Raw genomic sequence first — 18,646 nt, 5'->3', positions numbered from 1 at the left:
AGGAGAATCTGGGGAAGGGACGGCTAGTTTTCCATAGAGCAAAACAGCCTTCTCCACACCATGACCATATTAAAATATCCAGCCTTAATACAATTGGGTTGTCATTTAATTCTCAAGCAACATGTTCAGCAACCATCCAAGTTCAGGATTTTATTCCTAATTGTACCAGTTACATCCACAGGAACATTGGGTGCGTTACTCCTATCTTGTTTCACTTTCACTATCTATAAAATATTGATGCCGAAATGATAATTACACAGTATATTTTTAGAGGACATTGAAATATTCAAGGAAGTTGATGATATCTAGGAAGAATAACAAAGACTAAAATAATGAAGCTGTGGAACTAAATGAAGTGTAGGACTGCAACCAGAAAAAATTTTTAAATAATACAGTATACTCAAAACAATGTGCTAAAAACATAATGGAGTGATATTTTGGAATGTCAATAGAGTGTTCAGAGTTTGTACTCACACTGAATAAGTGGAGTTCTGTAGGCGTCCGTGGCCACACACGACCCCTAGGAGGTTCTGTCTCTTCCTCCTGCGACGTGGGCCCAGGTGGGGCGGTGTTCCCACCGATGAAAAACCCAGGCAGATCAGCTGCCTACAGGGTTCCTTCCACCCTCCCTGCCCTGCCCTCCGTTTTCTACAGTAAACATTAAAAAAAAAATCCAGCTCTTTCAAGAAGTGACTCAATAAATGTCATTTCTTAAAAATCCAAAAGCATCTACGTTGTTATTTTCTTAGGTATCTGTGATATACTATGTTATAAGAACGAGGCCTATAAAGGCATAAACTCATTAAACTTTAATTGTAAGAGGCCAGTAGATAAAATTTTCTTACTTGTTATATAAGCCTATTGACTTAGAGGCAAAAAATAGAGAGCAGAATTTATAAACATGCTGCTCTAGAAGAATGCCACGATCATCACCTCTTTGTAATATTCATAACCTTTGAAACATTGAGAATCATTGAGCGTTCCTGAGTGTCAGATGCATGGGAGGTGGTGACAGGCCACTAAGACTCATAAAACCTGAGTGACTGTTGATTCACCAAAGCCAACTTTTTAAAGGAGCTCTTTTAGACAAACAAGATTGATTTGGCAAAATGTAATGTCTAGTGAGAAGAGGAACTGTTACAGCCAAAACATTAACTTTTTTTTCTTCCCTTTTTCCCTTTCCTTTGTGTATTTAAAAACCCAATGTTGATACGCTGTGTTCCATCTATTTTCGTAATAATAGTGCATACCACCCACAGTTCCACGGTTATTTTTTATACATACATATTCCTGTCAAGCTGTTACACAGAAAAGGCATTTTTAGAACTAACATTTGTAGAAATTGTAACACCATAAAATTCACATTTGTGTTGGGGAATTGCTAGCAGTGCCCGCAGTGGAAAAAGTGTGGTGTGCCAAGATGGTAATAAGGATGAAGGTGGCATCCCGGGGGGTTAGTGTAAAATCCTATTAGGCGTTTGAATGGTAATGAAGTCCACCAACACTGTATTCTCGGAAGAATCTGGCTGGCAGATCTCACCGCATGCCACGCGATAGCCTAAGCGCAGTTTGCCTCCAGTTCGTTTTGACCTCTCCTTTTGCGGCTCTCGTCACCTCTCTCGTCGCCCTCCCATGCCCTGCTCCCACTCCCCCCCTTTCTGCTCATGCTCACCCCGGCCCCTGCCTCAGTCCCTCATTGCCCAAAGTCTGCCCAGGGTCACCCACCGAGGTCTCCTTGAAGCCTTTGACCCCTACCCCAAATCAAACGTTTAATTCTAAGTGCTGTCCCACTGAATCCATGTTTCCTGGGGTCCTCGGAGGAAACACATATGAGGATGATGATCCCTAACGTGTCTTTTCTTGGGAACCAGCCTATATCTACCCCTCCATAGTATGTAAGGCCCCACCTCTACAGTGGGGACCAAAAGTTGAATTACACTTTTCAGACTGACTGATGTTTTTGGATGCCTCCGCTGTGCAGAACACACGGTCAGGGATGCCAAGATGAAGGCACTGCTGTTCGTGTCAAGAACAGTCTAAAGCAGGGGTCAGCAAACGTTGGCTGTGAAGGGCCAGACAGTAGGCTTTTAGGCTTTGGGGGCCAGAGAGTCTCTGTTGTCACTCCTTAAGTCTGCCAGCTGTAGGCAGGACATCAGTGAATGGGCGTGGCTGTGTGTAAAGCAACCTCAGGTACGAGGCAGAGAGGGTGGGCAGGTTTTCAACCAGAGTGTTAGCTCACCTAGCTATTGTCTAAAGTCACCATGCTTTTACTCATTTTTTTTTCTGATCTTGCCCTGGAAGGGGGGACTCTTTGTAACAAGTAAGAGTACAAGATGTTGAAACGGTAAAGGTCATTTGGTCATCAGAGGAGTAGGGACCACAGAGTGCATTATCAGCATTCACAGGCACACGTGCACAGGGGTGGGGCAAAAGCAGGATCGCAGTTGTGAGTGTGTGGAACACAGTCTATTCTTGTTTTATTACTTATTAACTGTTGCATTGTTTTGCATGTGAAAATAAACTATAAACGTGCTTTTGCCCACAATTGTAGAATGAACATCAAGACCCAGAAAAAATATATATATATATTTCTTATAACCTCTGATTACATTGTTTAACAATGTACCAAAGACAAAGAATCAACAAAAAAGATATTTACCTTCTATTCCTATCACTGCCTTAAAAATAAATAGGTTGTTCATGTAAATGAATTAAAAACTAAGAATAATCACTATAATAAAGCTTAAATTGGCCAGAGAAGATGCTGAAGAAGAGATGGAAGAGGAGAAAAAGAAGTAAATATCAATAAATGGATGATAAACTAATAGCTTATCTCATCGCAAAAGCAGCATGTCATAAATGTTATACAGAAATTATTTTCCAAAATATTAATAGATAAACCCAAATGTCAGTGGATTAAGACAGAGTATATTTCTTAAGACAGAGAAATTATATTTCTTTTAATTTTTTATTTGTTTAATTGTAGTTTACCTTTAATATTATTCTGTATTAGCTTCAGGAGTATAGCATAGTGGTTAGATAATCCTGTGCTTTACAAAGTATTTCCCCCAATGTTTCCAGTACCCACCTGCTGCCATACAGTTACCACAATACCATTGACCGTGTTCCCTATGCCGTACTTTACAGCCCTGTGGCTGTTCTGTAAACTGCCAATCCATACTTCCCAACCCCTTCACCTTCTTCACACAGCCTCCCACGCCCCTCTCCTCTGGCAACCACTAGTCTTTTGTCTATATCGATGAGTCTGTTTCTGTTTTCTTTACTCAAATCACAGCCCAATCAGGTTTAGCAGCAGGAGGCAGGGGGATGTGCTCTATGCTGAGACTAAGGGACTCGGGCTCCTTCCACTGGTAGCTGGGCCACCTTCTAGGGCCTCCTGTACCTGTGCTTGGAGCTGGTAGGTGAGAAGAGAGAGATGCTAGAGAAGGTGCACCCTTTCCTCTCCATTGAGACTGGGGTCACATGACATTCACGATAGTAACTCACATTCTATTGGTAAGATCTAGTCCAATTACAAAGAGGGCAGGGATATGGGGTCTCAGATCTAGGTGTGTGCCCAGGAAGGAAGGAGGAGCACAGACACAGGGAGCACCACTATTCTCTGCCACTGTTACAGAAGTATTGGCAGGTCTCAGGGCAATGGTGAAAGTTTCATAGAGAAAGCAGTACTTGAGGCGGACATTGGGAGAAGGGTGAGGCTTTGATTGGTGGAGTAAGCTTTGCAATGATATAAGCCAAAACATGTAGCAGAAAAGCCCAGGCTTGTGGCTGGGGAGTAGTGTGGAATCTTAGGTGGCTAATGTGTAGTGGAGATGAAAGTGGCAACCAGGGACACAGACCTTATTCTGTAGGCCGTTGCTTAACTGAAATGTTTCTGAGCACTGAAGTTACATGGTCATAGGCATCATGGTAACCCCCAGCATGGAAAATGGACTGAGAATTTGAGGGTAGAGAAATCAGAGCCTGCAGGGAAGACGCAGTCCCAGTATGTCACCGGTCCCCAGTTTGCATTGTAGTCCTTCTGCTCGGCTTCTCTCAGCGAGTCTCTGGCTGCCTGATGGCCGTCGGATTACCAAACAACTGGCTACTGGGAGAGGAGGGCAGTGCAGGGGGACAGTGCTGGTCACCTTTGGTCATTATGCTTCTGTGCCCTGGTCATCTCAGGTATCAGATTCCTGCCTGAAGCCTCATTCCCAAGGCCATGTCAGCATTGCTGGAGAACCACCTCCATCTTATACTGTTCCCTGGGGCAAAGCTTGGAGCAAGTTCTTGCCAGGGGTGTGTGTGTGTGTGTGTGTGTGTGTGTGTGAGTGAGAGAGAGAGAGAGAAAGAGAGGGAGAGAGAGGGGGAGAGAGAGAGAGAGAGAGATTATAAGGTATTGGCCCATTCATTTATGGAGACAGACAGGCGAGTCCTAAGATCTTTGAGGCGAGGTGACAAGCTGGAGATCTGGGAGAGCCCATGAGGCAGTTCCAGTCTAAAGAGCCAAAGTCTCAAGACCCAGAAAGAGTTGATGTTTCAGTGTGAGGCCGAGGGCAGGAAAAAGCTGATGTCCCAGTTTGAAGGAGGTCAAGGAAGAATTCTCTTCTACTCAAAAAAGTTAGTATTGTTTGTTCTATTCAAGCCTTCAACTGATTGGATGAGGCCAACCCACATTAGGGAGGGCACTCTCCTTTACTCTGTCTGCTGATTTAAGTGTCAATCTCACCCAAAACACAGTTTCTCAGAGACACCCAGAATAGTGTGCGACAAAAATCTACATGCCCCATGGCCCAGGCAAGCTGACACATGAAATTGACCATCACACCTGACATGGGCAAGTCAGAGTTCTGTCACCAGCAGCACTTTTCAAGGACAAAGAGACTTCTTGTCCCAGAAATCAAGAACACATAGAGTTCATTTTTTACCATCTCTCTGACTGTTATAGCTATAAGCTAGAGTTCATGATATATAGAATAATAAATCCTTTATTAGTTTATTAGCACTTTGCATTTATAAATCACTGCTTGGATATACACCATCTTATGTAATCTTCATACTCCTCCAATAAAGGTATTCTTATCCCTACCTTATAGACCTAAAATCCAAGACTCACAGAAGCTGGGCCAATTTGCCCAACTTAAAATAGTATTCGGAGCCATGATTGAAAGCATGCAGTCTTGCCACACACACTATACTCTTACCCAGGGTGCTCACTAATGCTTTTTATACATTATTTAATATTGTTGTTTAAAATAAGCATTAAATGACATAATGTACAGGTTACTTAGCACACTGATACACAAAAAAGATCTCCACAATAATATTCAGGACACCTGTCCAGTTTTTTTTTTTTAGGATAGGCTGAAAAAGTACGTGTTTTTGGTGAGTGGGAAAACCAAAATTCAGACCCTACTCTTTTGCTCCCCAGGCCTCAAACCCAGGGGTTTTTGATTATGAAACACACGCAAAAAGAACATTTTTCCCTCTGCTGTGTCTAAATGGTTAGTAGATATAATGTATCTCATGATTTTTTAAGTAGTTTTTGTCATTAAGGCAAATGCTTAAATCACCATATAATCCAGAGCATTCATTATGGAGTCTTGTTTACAAAGCTATTGTCATGAAAGAAACGGCTTTGTTAATCTTCCACAAATCACAAGTAATGAATGTGTGTCAGCCTTTCCTGAGTTGGAAAAGGCAGCGAGGATGCATGGACTTGCCACGAGTTGCCAGCAGGTCACCAGCATAAAAACATATTAGCGGACTCAGGTTTCCTGGGACAGGCTGCATTAGCGCTCCTGCAAACCCTTCCGTTCCAAATGCGGACTTACTTGTTTCAAGGTTGGCTTATGTGTTGGTGAAAATTGTGCCTGAGAGTTGGGCTGAAGCAAAACCAGGCACTGAACCGTTCTGCCTCCAGTTTATGACAGCTTCGTTTGTTCTTCGTGCACAGAGCCACTGCTGCCCAGTGACGGATGGGCCGAGAGCGCAGCACCGCCTTCTCCGCCACCACATGGCGTTCTGGAGCTGGGCCTGGAAGATTACAGCCACAGGTATCGGTGAAAGGATAGGCCATGGATGTTCCTTGTTGTGGGTTTCCTGGGAAAACCCAGCACCCTCATTGTAACTCTATTTCTTTCTAGAATGGGAATCTCCTAGGGTCTGTCATTCCTTCCCAGTGAAAGCTTCTCATATCTGAAAGCTTCGATGGTCTGTATTTTGCTTACTGGAATGTGTTATATATAGATTCATCATATTATAAAATATTTAACAAAATTGCTGAAATTTCTTTTGTCCATTTAAAAACTAGAACAGTAGACCTCAAAGAAAAATGTGGGGAGGTATAAAACAAAACTGAAAAGATATCATTCTTGGGGTTTTTTTCCTTTGTTTATAATTGGCAAACCCTAAAGGTATTTTTAAAATAGCTGTTCCAGGAAAATTAATGGAATCTAAAAATTAAAGCAATACCATATATAATCTAAAATATTGAAAAGTGCCCAATGTTATGTGCATTCAGTAATAGAAACCAAAAAAAAATCAATGTTTTTTAGACTCACACGAGCATGAAAGAAAGAGATTTACTAAGCATACACACTGTTTGACTAGTGGAATTCATAGATTTTGTTCTTCTGATGAGTTTTAAAAATCATTAAATTGCCCCTTTGCTATTTTCTGTATTTATTATGGCTGTTAAAAACTGTGTATTTTATTCCATTCTATGTCCCATGATAATCCTGTGAAATGTTTTTTTCGTTTTCCTTGCAGCCATGCTAGTGTTATTCCTATTACACCTTTTATCGCAGTCTGCTAGAAATAAAGCAACACAACAAGGGTACAGCTAAGTTTACTAGCTGGGAGCTTCCCTGCCTTTGCCTGTCTGCTTCCTACATGTCTGAAGTCAGCTGTCTTGCTCAAAGACAACTTCACAAACTAGATTCATAATCGCAATAATGTGCCAGATCAGTCAGTACATCCAGGGGTTTCTTGAAAGAATATCTGGACATATTTAATTTGGTTCATTCATTTCCATTTCCTGCCTCAATCCTGAATCAAACATGGCAGACTGGTGGCATTAAAAATTCCATTTAAAAATAATTGTATACGTTACTTCAGTGTTTATCGTGAGTATACATGCAAAACTGCTGGGATACAGTGAAGAAGGGTCAGTTTTCAAACCACACCCGCAAGAAGATGGAAGGCTCACAGGTAAAAGTGACAAGTAGAACACAAGGGACAAAGTGGCGTTTACCAAGACGTGTAAGTGAAATGCTCTGAACACCCCAGGCAGAGGAGAATGCCTCCAGCTAGAGCAGAAGAGGAAACGTTGTGGGAAAATGTGACCTGCGAACTGAATCTTAACATGTGAGCGGGAGGTGGACCTGAGATGAGCCCAGGGAGAAAGGGAATCTCAGGGAGAAAGCAGGGTAACGGGAGCAGCCCGGCGGTGGGAAAGTTAGCTGATCTGGGCAACGCGTATCGTGGCTGATCGGCCAGAGGACGAAGCCTAGATGCAAGGATGAGGGACACAGATTCATTCATTAGACAGTAAAATCTTGCTGCAGGCTTCCAGCAGGCAGGGTTTCAGCCCGATAAGGCGGTAGCATGATATGACCCAGGTCTTAGCTGTGTGAACATGGGTTAGGCAAATGGAGGAGGGCTAATATTTACTAAAACCGCAGGTGCTTGGGATACCTTCTGAGGCAATCACAGTGAAAGGCACTGAGGACTGGCCCCAGGGAGGATGGGGAGAAGCCTTCAGGTTGTCACCAGAGAAAGACTGGGTCTGCCCTGGCATGGTCTGGAAATAGGTTCTTGTTGTGACGCGAGAAAGGAATTTCAGGGACAGTTACGAAGGAGGAATTTAAGCTATCATGGCAATATATCACAGTGCCTTTGAAAAGGCTGCTGCGGGCCCTGACGGGTGCGGCTCAGTGGCCTGGGTATCACCCTGCAAACCAAAAGGTCTAGTTGGATTCCCAGTCAGGGCACGTGCCTGGGTTGTGGGCCAGGTCTCCCATGTGGGGCATACTAGAGGCAACTGATTGATGTTTCTCTAGCATCAATGTTTTCCTCTCTCTCCCTCCTTTCCCCTCTAAAAACAAATAAATAAATATAGAAAGAAAGAAAGAAAGAAAGAAAGAAAGAAAGAAAGAAAGAAAGAAAGAAAGAAAGAAAGAAAGAAAGAAAGAAAGAAAGAGAGAAAGAAAGAAAAGAAAAGAAAGAAAAGAAAGAGGGAGGGAGGGAGGGAGGAAGGAAGGACAGGCTGCTGCACTCAGTGAGGCACTTCCTTCAGCTGGTGGATCGCATTCACTGCCCCCAGCTACACCGCACCTCACCCACTGGGCTCAGGGAGAAGCTGGGGCCCAGAGCTGCCATGCCACTCCCTGGTGTCTGGGGCTCCAGCAGTCCAGCTTAGCCTCTGTTCCCGCCCTGTCTGGCCAGATGTGGGCATTGCACTTTGGCTTGTGTAGCTGCCAAACAGACATGGACCTTTGTTAAGTCTCTCTGTATTTCCTTGGGTTTGGGAAGGGTTAAGCTTTCTCTCAAACTATCCAGTCTCTTCCCTGGATCTGCTGGGTTCTGTGCCTTTCTCCTACCCAGTCTGTTTCCCAGGTCTGTCTCCTTCCTTTGCAGTCGCCGTTTTTTGGCTTCTACTGCACAGGCCTCAGGTGAAAGGACTTCCCCCTTAACCTGTCCATCGTTCCCCATTAACCCAGGGGATGCTGTCTGTGTTCCTTGGGGTGACTGGAAAGCCAGTCTTTCCCACCCACTCAGAGGTTGATCCGTTTGGCAGAGCGATGGCCGCTATTCCCTGGAGATACTGGGAAACCCTACTTTCCCAGTGTCATCATCAGGCTCAGCCAGTTTTCTCACTTCCCTTTTGTTAATACCGAACTAGTTGCGTACGCTACGAAGATAAACAACCTTCAAGGGAGAGAGAGAGAGAGAGAGAGTGAGTTAGAGTTCAGAGAGGTTACAGAGACAGAATTATTGAGAATTAGCATCTGCCATTTTGGATGCTTCAATGTGTCCACAAACTTCCCCCTCAGCCCCCGGCCTTTTAGTAAAGCTCTCTCCTCCATGATCTTGAAAAACAGCTTCTATCAGCCCTGACTGCTATAAATGTTTATTACATGATTTGAAACAGCAACTTTTGTTTCTTTTGCCCCTTCTTGCTCCCTAACCCCTGTGTTTAGGTTTCTGTTCTCACCACTTTACCAGGATTGCCCTCCTAACAGTCAATGGTCATCTCCTTTCAATCAGAATTATGTTATTATCTCAGGCTTCATTCTTTTTTTTTATTTTTCCATAGTATTAGTTCATTAAGTAATTAATTTGCTCCCTCATCCTTTCAAAAGTGTTTATGGAGCTCCAAGCGAGGCAAGGCGGACCTCAAACAGATTGGAGAACACCTCTGCCCGGGAGGAGTGCCGTCTCCCCTTGAAGAGACAGACACACAGATCATCAGGAAGCAGCCTGCCTGCTGAGCATTAGATACAAAATGCTGTTGGAAGCCAGAGGGATGGGTCACTAACCTTGCCTGCAGGCATCGAGGAAGGTTTTACAGGAGAAGTAGTGTTGAAATGGCTCCTGGGAGAATAGAAAGGGGCTTACTGGGCACAGAAGCGGTGGGAAGGGCAATTTAGGTTTGGAAAACCAAGTGAATGGGAAAGGGAAATGCAGGGTGTGTTCAGTACGGCTGAAGCATATGGTATCTGGAGGAAGAATCAGTGGGAAGGGCATTGTCCGTCATGCTCCGTGCACACCATGTCTCTCCAGAGAGCAGTGGAGAAGCACTGAAGGGTTTCAAGCCTGGATGACAATATCAAGTCAAGTGAGTTGGATTGTGGGGGATGAGTGGACGAAAGAAGCCATAGACAAGCTCACTGGACTAGGGACTGGCACAAGAAGAGAAGGGCTTAGCAGCATGGTTGAAGAGGAAGAAACAGAGACAAAGACACTTCTGAGTTGGAAGGAGCAAATCTAAAGCTTTGAAACTCTCTCCCTCCTGGGATCTCGTGACCTGCACCATCCTGCAAGCTGCCTCGTTGCCTAGGTGACCAGCAGCAGTGGGGTTTGGATGTGTGAAACTTGGGGTGGAGGAAAGATTGGAAGGGATCCAGGATGGCTGAGCAAACAAGGCTGGGAGGCTGTCCTGTCTGTCAAAATAAATAAATAAATAAAAGTTGAAAGCCGTCTAAAAGGGAAAGTGACGCTTTAGGGATGGAGCCCATCTTCTGAAGCAGAAAACTGCTGTCGCATGCACAGTGAAAAACAAATCTGATCCGACTTGATGTGTGCACTTTGAACCAAAGTGAAATCAGGAATTTACTGAACTTATTTGTACTATTGTGTCAATGATTATTAGACAGAAGTTTAGAGTATGTGTGTCTAAGTAAAAAATTAGCAAATGTAAAAGAAAGATATTTTCCTACTGTGATATCTCAGGGACAGTTTCAGGCAAATTAACAGCAGACAGAATGTTATTGAGTTTTATTTACAGTTTATTTAATTTGTTTTTATTTTTTTTATCCTCACTGGAGGACATGCTTATTGATTTTAGAGAGGAAGGGAGGGAGAGAGATGGGGAGAGAAACATCAATTCAACAGAGAAACATCAATTGATTGCCTCTCATATGCCCTCCAACGGGGGACCTCTTGTCTGTGCCCCAGTGGGGGACTGAACCCGCAAAGAAGGAATGGAACCCTCACTGGGAATCGAACCCGTGACCTTTCGATTTATGGAATGCTCCAACCAAGTGAACCACACTGGCAAAGGCATAGTTTGATTCACAGTTTAGATATTTGTTTATTTTCTATTTGTTCGTGTTTCCCTCTATCTTGCTTCTATCTCACTTCTCTCTCTGTCCCCCCACCCCCACCCCGCCCCACACAACACACCCACATGACCTGCATCCACTCTCACAAATAGCAGCCCATTGCTGAAGCCTACTCATGGACACCTGAGGCTTCTGGCAATTTTTTGGCATGCCCCTCCAAATCTTCCTCCCCTGTGTTTACTTCAGCCAGTGCTCCTTGAACATTTGTGGCTGGTCTTACATGTCTTTCACATCCTTGATTTGTCCCTGCATTCAGGACACTGGCATGTGTTTCTTGCTACTTTTATGTATTCATCAGGCAGCATAATTTGACATTGAGTATCGCTTCTAATTTGATAGATGCCCTGGTTGTTCATGCTGAAAACACAGCCTTTATCTAAGATGTGCCTTTGGCCTGCCGTCAGTGTCCAGCCTCCCACCGCACCCACGGCAACCACAGCTAGCTCAGCCACAAGCACATGCTACCCCCTCAAAACCAAAATATGTCACATTGCACCTTGAATCACTGTGTCACTCTCCCACTGGAAACACTTGTAATATGTAGCCTAAAATTGAAAGTGTTTTGCTAGTCTAACTTACATGTCTAAAATATTTTCTCATGAGCTAATTCAATGCTGCATCCTTGTTTAAGTGCACTGTGTGCCCACATGGGCTTTAATCACACAGTGCCTCACACCACACTTTCCTCCCTCCTTAAATATCTGCCAGTCTGCTGTCAGCACTGTTTTGCCTTATACCCGTTGGTAGCATTGCAAGAGGGATACTTCTGCTGAAGGTTCTCAAAGTACACTTGCCCGCATTCAAAGCAATGGTAGCAGGCATATATATCACTGTGGATTGAGTTAATGTACATATGCATATATAGGTATACATATACATGAATATTTATTATGTGTCTATGTACAAAGCAGCTTTTTTTTTTCTTTGACCATCCTTGATTCTCAACATTTCTACAAATGAATATTCACTTTATTAAGACAGATCCTTACTTGATGTTATTGCATCAAGTTCATTGCCACATTTTTTTTTCCTGATAGGAACAGCGATAATTGTCTCCCAAGAGTAATTTAAAAATTTGAGTTCTTGTTCTTAATTTGTCAATTACTGCCTAGTTTAGTAAAGTAATCTCAGACAATGAAGTGGGATAACTAGTATGTTACTCATGTGGGTAGATTCCCATAGTCTGCCTTGAGCAGAAGGCTTTAAATGCAGTGCGACCTAAGTTCGAACGAGGACTGTCCCTGTTGGCCTCACACCTTCTCCCTGAAGGCTTTCACTGTAACACACAGCATCTGTTTTGATTAACCCTTTGGTTCTCCCTTATTTCGTGATATGCACCACTCTACTGAAACCAAAGCAAACCTAAAGTTGAAGACGCATAAGAGACTGAGCAAACCTATACTAACAGGAAAGTTTCGATTTCTTTGGATTCAGGATTTACAACCACCTTTGCCTCAGGTTGGCCACCATTTTAGGCCAAGTTTCTGTGGTTCTGGGAAAAGTTCAAGAAACCACGGTACCGTCTCTAACTTTGCCACTGGCCAGCTGTGTGACCTTGAAACATCAGCTTCCTCTTTGGGTCTCTATGTCTTATCTACTAGATGAAGAGTTAGACGAGGTGACCTTTAATGCCTCCTGGCTCTTGAAGTCTCTGATTCTATGAAGGCCATGAGTCTTTCTGACACTAAAACCACATCATCATCGCAAGAGATCAAAGGATGAAAAACTAAGCACATATAAAGGGCAGATAACATAGTTAAAGGCAAGTGCTTCCCAACATCAAGGCTCAGAAGGAGCCTTACATTCACAACAGCACCTCAGAACTCTTTAAGGTGAGCTGAAACAATTAAAGTATTGCTATTATGCTAGGCCAGTGGCAAGAGCACTAGCGGGTCAAGGACTTTTGTTCACAGTTGGCATATTTTGCCCTCAATAGATACCACATCTAATACACTTTATATGTAAGTGGCCTTATCTATTGAGAATGTAGACAGACATCAAGAAAGAAGCAAAAAAAGCTTCAAATTCTAAAGACTAGATTTAAACTTCTTGATAAATGTTCATGAAAACATGTATAATCTCTTCCCTGGAGAGTGTCTCAGGCCCTCACTCAAAGACCACTCGAACCCAAGGAAATAAAGAAAAGGATTAAGAGCTCATTTACTGAGCTCATATTGCATATGAGGCACTGTCGTCTGCATTAACACATTTAATTTGTTAATCCTCACTACAACCTTATAAAGTAAATGCATTACCGCCCATTTTGTGAACTAGTAAACTGAGTTGTGGATGCTGGCATCTCGCTGCCCAGCGCAGGGCACTCACCAGCATACCCCCTTCCCCTTCTGAACAGGGGTAGAGAAGGGCTCTTAGACACACACCTAGCCAGAGGCTGAAAAAACAGAGAAGGCAAAGAACCTATAAAAAGCCAAGCCCTGCCTGGTATGGCCCAGTGGATTGAGTGCTGGCCTGCAAACCAAAGGGTTGGGGTTCAATTCCCAATCAAGGCATATGCCGGGGTTGCAGGCCAGGTCCCCAGTAGGGGGTGAGTGAGAAGCAACCACACATTGACATTTCTCTCCCTCTCTTTTTCCCTTCTACCCACTCTGTCTAAAAATAAATAAATACAATCTTTAAAAAAACCTGAAAAGCCTAGACATCCCAAAAAGCAGAAATTTTCAGTCATTTGAGAAGCTAAAGCAGATCTATTTATTTATCTGTGTATTTGTTTCCTAGAAGCTTCTATGGAGCTAACCCTGTGCCAGACACTATTATCTTTACAAATCTTAACTTACTGTATCTCTTAACAAGATAAAAGATAGGGAATATCATTATACCCATTTTATACGTAAGGAAATTAAAGCACACAGATGTCCAGTAATGTGCCCTGGTCCCACAGGTAGTAAGTGGCACAGCCAGGACTCAGGCCTGGACAGACCTGCTGTAACGTGTGTGCTCTTGAGCCCGGCGCTGTGCTGCTGGTCCCGGGCACTTTTTTCATCTCCCCACTTGATTATAATAACAGAGGTTCATTCATTCATTCATTCAGCAATGTTAAGATAGCTGCATATTAATTTTAATATTGCTACAAGGCAATATTAAATATGTATGACTAATGAGTTTCAAGGAAAGATTAAACTTATTTTAGTATATTTGGTTAAGAAACCAAGATTTCCTATACATTTTAGAAAGGTTCTCATTCATAAAAGTTTATTTTTTGTTGTTGTGTTATTGTTTATAGTGTCAAATCCCACCTGTTTGAAAAATTCAGCCTCAGTGCTTTCAGACTCACCAAGGATACTTGCTTTGACTTCTCACAGTGTTTAAGGTTAAGATGAATGTACATTAAAATGAGCCACCATATTGACTTTCTAAACATACAAGAGTACCAAAAGAGAAGGTAGCTATAATTTAATTTATTAAAAAATACATAAATATAATGTATTTTCAGATCAAGAAATAAGGTATCATCTGTAATTCCCTTATATAATCCCTTCCATTCTCAAGTGAAATAAATACAATATTCAACAGAAATAGAATTCTTTGAGATTGACTACAAGTACTAGGAAACCTATAACAGACATTTGATGTATCTTGTGTCTAAATTGTCAGCTGTGTTTTTCCCGTAATTTCCTTTTGGTGTCATTGATGAGTAGACTCTTTGCTCAGCATTAGCATTAGTGGTAGAAATGGGACCAGAAGAAAGCAGAAAACCAGCCTACGGCAGCCATCCATCATTCAGCAGGATGGTTCTCTCTAAAGGATACCCCCTTTCACTTGTGTTTAAAGGAAGGGATGCTTAGCCCACAGGTATCTCGTGACCTGCTGTTAGGCTCTGCTACTGTCTGGTGATACCCTTTGAAGAGTTAGTGCATTCCAGTTTGCCTTACACGCTTACTGCTACACACTGTGCAGCAGGATCCCAATTAGTGGAAATCAGTGAAGAGGAAAACACGGTATTAGCCCGAGATTATTTTATTTAAATTGTAGAGTGTGATAAAATACGTGAAAAAGGAATTGCTGCATCTCATAAAAGAAGCCCAAGATTCAAGAATTAGTTTAAAATGCATGGCTGTGAGCTGCAGAGAGAGGGATGAGGGTCTCTGTTCAAAATGAGGACTGTTTCCTTAAAAGAGAGAGAGAGAGAGAGAGAGATTTTACATGAAACCTAAATATGGTATATGGCTTCTTTCTGCAGCGCTGGAGTGGATTCAGCAGTATGTTTTCCAGATCAGCGCATCAACTTCAAATCTGTGACACCCGCCAGGCAGCCCGAGTCAATGAATCTGAAAGCCTCAAAGAGCATGGACCTTGGTAAGTGAGGGTGAGGTGACAGCCAGGTCATCCAGCCCATCTGTCTTCCCAAATGTCCTGCCTTTGTTTCTTCAACTCCAACCTTACGGGGCCAGGCCTGCCGAAGCCTTGAGGGGGGGATAATGGTCATTCTATCTTCCTGTCTCCTCTCACAGACTTAATTGTAATTACCCCCTTTTAAAAGAGAGATAAATGACTTATTTTTATAATGTGGTCCATATAGGTCAGAACAATACGATTCTTCCTTCCGGAGAACCTGAGTGCCACAAGCATTTATGTAACTCCCCGGCCCTTGTATCTGCACTGGCTTTTGCTGCTGCCTTTCCATATCTTGTATAACCTGTTGCAGAGCCTCGGAAGATGATGTGGTTAAATGAATCCTCTTCTACAGAGCTTCCCAAGTGCAGTAGGAAGTGCAGTAGGAAGGAAAGGCAGCAAAGAATTCATGTCTTTAAGCGCCCATCTCCTAATCCTGTGACCCCGGAGGGAGGAAGCATCCTGGGTTTGCCAGATTGAGGGCATCGAGGTGCCCCAGGTCTGTACCTGACCAGTTCCACTGAGATTCTGAGCCCCACAGGGAACCTCGGTGACTGTTGGCTACTGCCGGGGCAGAGCCCGGCCCTGGCAGGTGAGACCCCGGAAGACATTTCAGTCACCCAAGGACATCGCTGCCCTCCCGTGGGCTCCTGGAGAGAGAAAACTATTAGCGAAGAGTGTGGGTACAGGATAAATTCTCAGCAAATTATTCATTGCTTCCTGAATGCTCAGAGGCCAAGCTTCGTGAATGCTTTTTCTTGAGGCATATTACATATTTCATTAGTAGCAGACAGTAGAAAATAGAATAATCAAAACTGCATGTTCCACACAGCAATCTGATAAATAGTACTTATCTGTAACTCATTTACAGGAGTTCAGAAAAATGTTCAGTCGTGATGAAACAAGAGAAATTGATTCCATTTTCTATAAATTAAACAGATCACCGGGACACATTCACTGTAATCACGCATAGTGAAAGGCGGCAGAAAGCCCTGAGGGACGCCGTCTTCAGCACTGGTCAGCAAGCGGCGTTTTCTCTCACGTGAACCTGTGACAAAACAGAGGAATAATGTGCGACAGTGACATAGGTTATTACTAATAATTTAAGGGGCAGTTTATTTTCATAGAGTGCTTGATAAACATTTCCTGATCTGTCTTCCCAGTTTCTCTATGGAGAAGATGAATGGATGCAAACTGCTCTTTGTTATGGGTGAGAAACATATTACTATTTTCCTCATTTAATTAAAAAAAAAACACAAGTAGCCAACAGTATGGTTCTAAAAAAAATCTGTACAAAAGGCAAAAAGCATCCATTTTAAATTTAAGGAGGAATAAATATGATCAAATCTGGAAAAATAAAACCTAAGGCAGGTCCAGAAACAGTATTTCTTTTTATATTTTTTTGTTACTGAGAAGTTTGTATCTGAGAAGTTTTTCTCTCTAAATTGAAAATAGTCCTTGCAAAATATGCATGGTTAGCAGTCACCAACTACATTTCATTGTACCCCTACCGTAAATGACAACAATAATAGTAGGGTTTGATCAACTTACGTAATTGGGGAGAGGTCACGCGCTGCTTGCTTCCAGGATACAAGTGTCCCACTAAAAGCATTGGCTAAAATGCACCATACAGCAAAAGCGGTAAAATATGCTGTAAAAACATTTTTAAAGTAACCATCAAAGTTTGGACCTTTCCAGAAATTGCCAATTTAAAGCTAACAGCCTTGCAGAGGTCTCTGAGGGTCACTATTCTAGGACCATTCTGATCTCTTGTCCCCAGAACGATGGAGTGAGCTCAATAACTATGGAGATTTTGTCAGGGAATAAATTTAGATGATACCAGCATGGTAAACATTGGAAGTGCCTTTCCTGTTTGATAGGTGAAGAGAATATTGTACGGAGTGTAGTGCTCTGTGTTTAACCCTACACCAATGTAAGGAATTTACTAAAAGGCTGATTACTATGCTTATAGGAATAATCTCAGCAGGGTCAAGGTCCATTTTTCAAAAAGGAAGGAAAGTTAAAAGAGAACTTTCTGTTTATTGTATATTTAATTGATGTTGGCTATTTCTCCTTCATGAAGATTATAAGAAACTTCAAAGGCTAACAGGCCTGACCAGTACTGTATTTTGTTTGTTTTTTTGTTTGTTTCACTTTTGCTACTGAGTCGAAGGTAGTATTTTAACTCTACTACTAGTGAGTCATTGTTCATAAGTTCAAATTATTTTAAGGTTGTGTCTGTCTCCTTCCCCTAGTTCCCAGACACAAACATAATTTTAAAATAGTTTGCTGTGTGCATCCTTCTAGAAAGCACTCTGCCTATTTCTGCCCCATCTATATGTACATATGTCTGTATCAGACATTGTGTTTCTTCATTGTGTTTCTTGAGTGTGGTGTTATGTTATATGAATGAATCTTCATTTACAATTTGCTTTTCTGCTTTTGATTAAATTTGGGTTTCACTGAGAGTTTTAGGAGTTTTTTTTCTGTTTGGGGATTTGGGAGGGTCCATTTGTACTTCTTATTCTATAGCTTGCTTATTCATGTCCTTTGCCAATGTTTCCATTGGTTCTTTTCTTCTTTCTTCTTGAGAATATTATATATGTTACAAAAAAGTTCTTGCAATGTGTCCTTTTAGTTTGAGCATGGTATTTTTGTTATGAAAAAGGTTTTTGTCTTACAGTCAAATATTTTCATCTTTTTCTCCATGACTTTTGAGTTTCACACTTAGTTATTTTCTTCTAGTACTTTTAAAACCTTGGTTTTCTTTTAATGTGTAGCAACCTGTAATGTATTGTTACATGTGTCTTATGAGATGGGAACGTTTTCCTCCATGTAAACAGGCAGATTATCAGTAACGTTTGTTGACTTTGCCTCCTTTCCCATTAGTTCAGAGTGCAGTCACAGTGCACACCGCCTGCCCGACGTCCATGGGTCAGCTTACTGACCTGTCCTGTTGACATGTTCATTTGCCCCATGCCCGAACCGCCCTTTGGAAATTACAATGCCATCACACTCTGTTTTGATAACTTGCAGGACCATCTTCCTCTGATTCTTTTTCTTTTGTTAAGTTACTTTGGCTCTTCATATGCATTTATTCTCCTATATGAACTTTAGGTCAGCTCATCAAAATAAACTTAAAAATTAAGCACGAATGCTTCTACTGTGTGTGTGCACACGTGTGTGCTTGCACATGTGTGTGTTCATCTCAGTGTTTGCTGATGACTCCTGATTCATTCTCGTCAAGTTAAATATGTTTTTTGTATTCCTACCTTCTTAAAAAGGTTTTGATTTGTTCATTTGTTTAGTCAGGGATGGGTGTTAAATTTCATTAAGTGATTTTTAAGGATCTATATAAAATGATTATGTTCATTTTATTCTTTATTTCATTAATGTAGTAAATTATGTTAATAGAGTCCCCCAACATTAAATCTTTTTTACTCTTACTG

The 18,646-nt window shown here is 42.1% G+C and overlaps 1 protein-coding gene across 1 annotated transcript in view; it reads left to right on the top strand.

The window, feature by feature from the left end:
- PARD3B (par-3 family cell polarity regulator beta) overlaps positions 1-18,646 on the top strand; it is a 972,625-nt gene that overhangs the window by 583,937 nt on the left and 370,042 nt on the right. The window contains exons 14-15 of the mRNA XM_028510082.2: positions 5,957-6,056; positions 15,046-15,161. Of these exons, the coding sequence (XP_028365883.1) occupies positions 5,957-6,056; positions 15,046-15,161 (216 nt within the window). The remainder of the gene's footprint in view (positions 1-5,956; positions 6,057-15,045; positions 15,162-18,646) is intronic.

The sequence above is a fragment of the Phyllostomus discolor genome, chromosome 4 (genome assembly GCF_004126475.2).
Source record: "Phyllostomus discolor isolate MPI-MPIP mPhyDis1 chromosome 4, mPhyDis1.pri.v3, whole genome shotgun sequence".
NCBI lineage: Eukaryota > Metazoa > Chordata > Mammalia > Chiroptera > Phyllostomidae > Phyllostomus > Phyllostomus discolor.
Note: the sequence above shows the minus strand (reverse complement) of the source record. Positions and strands in the feature narration are given on the sequence as shown.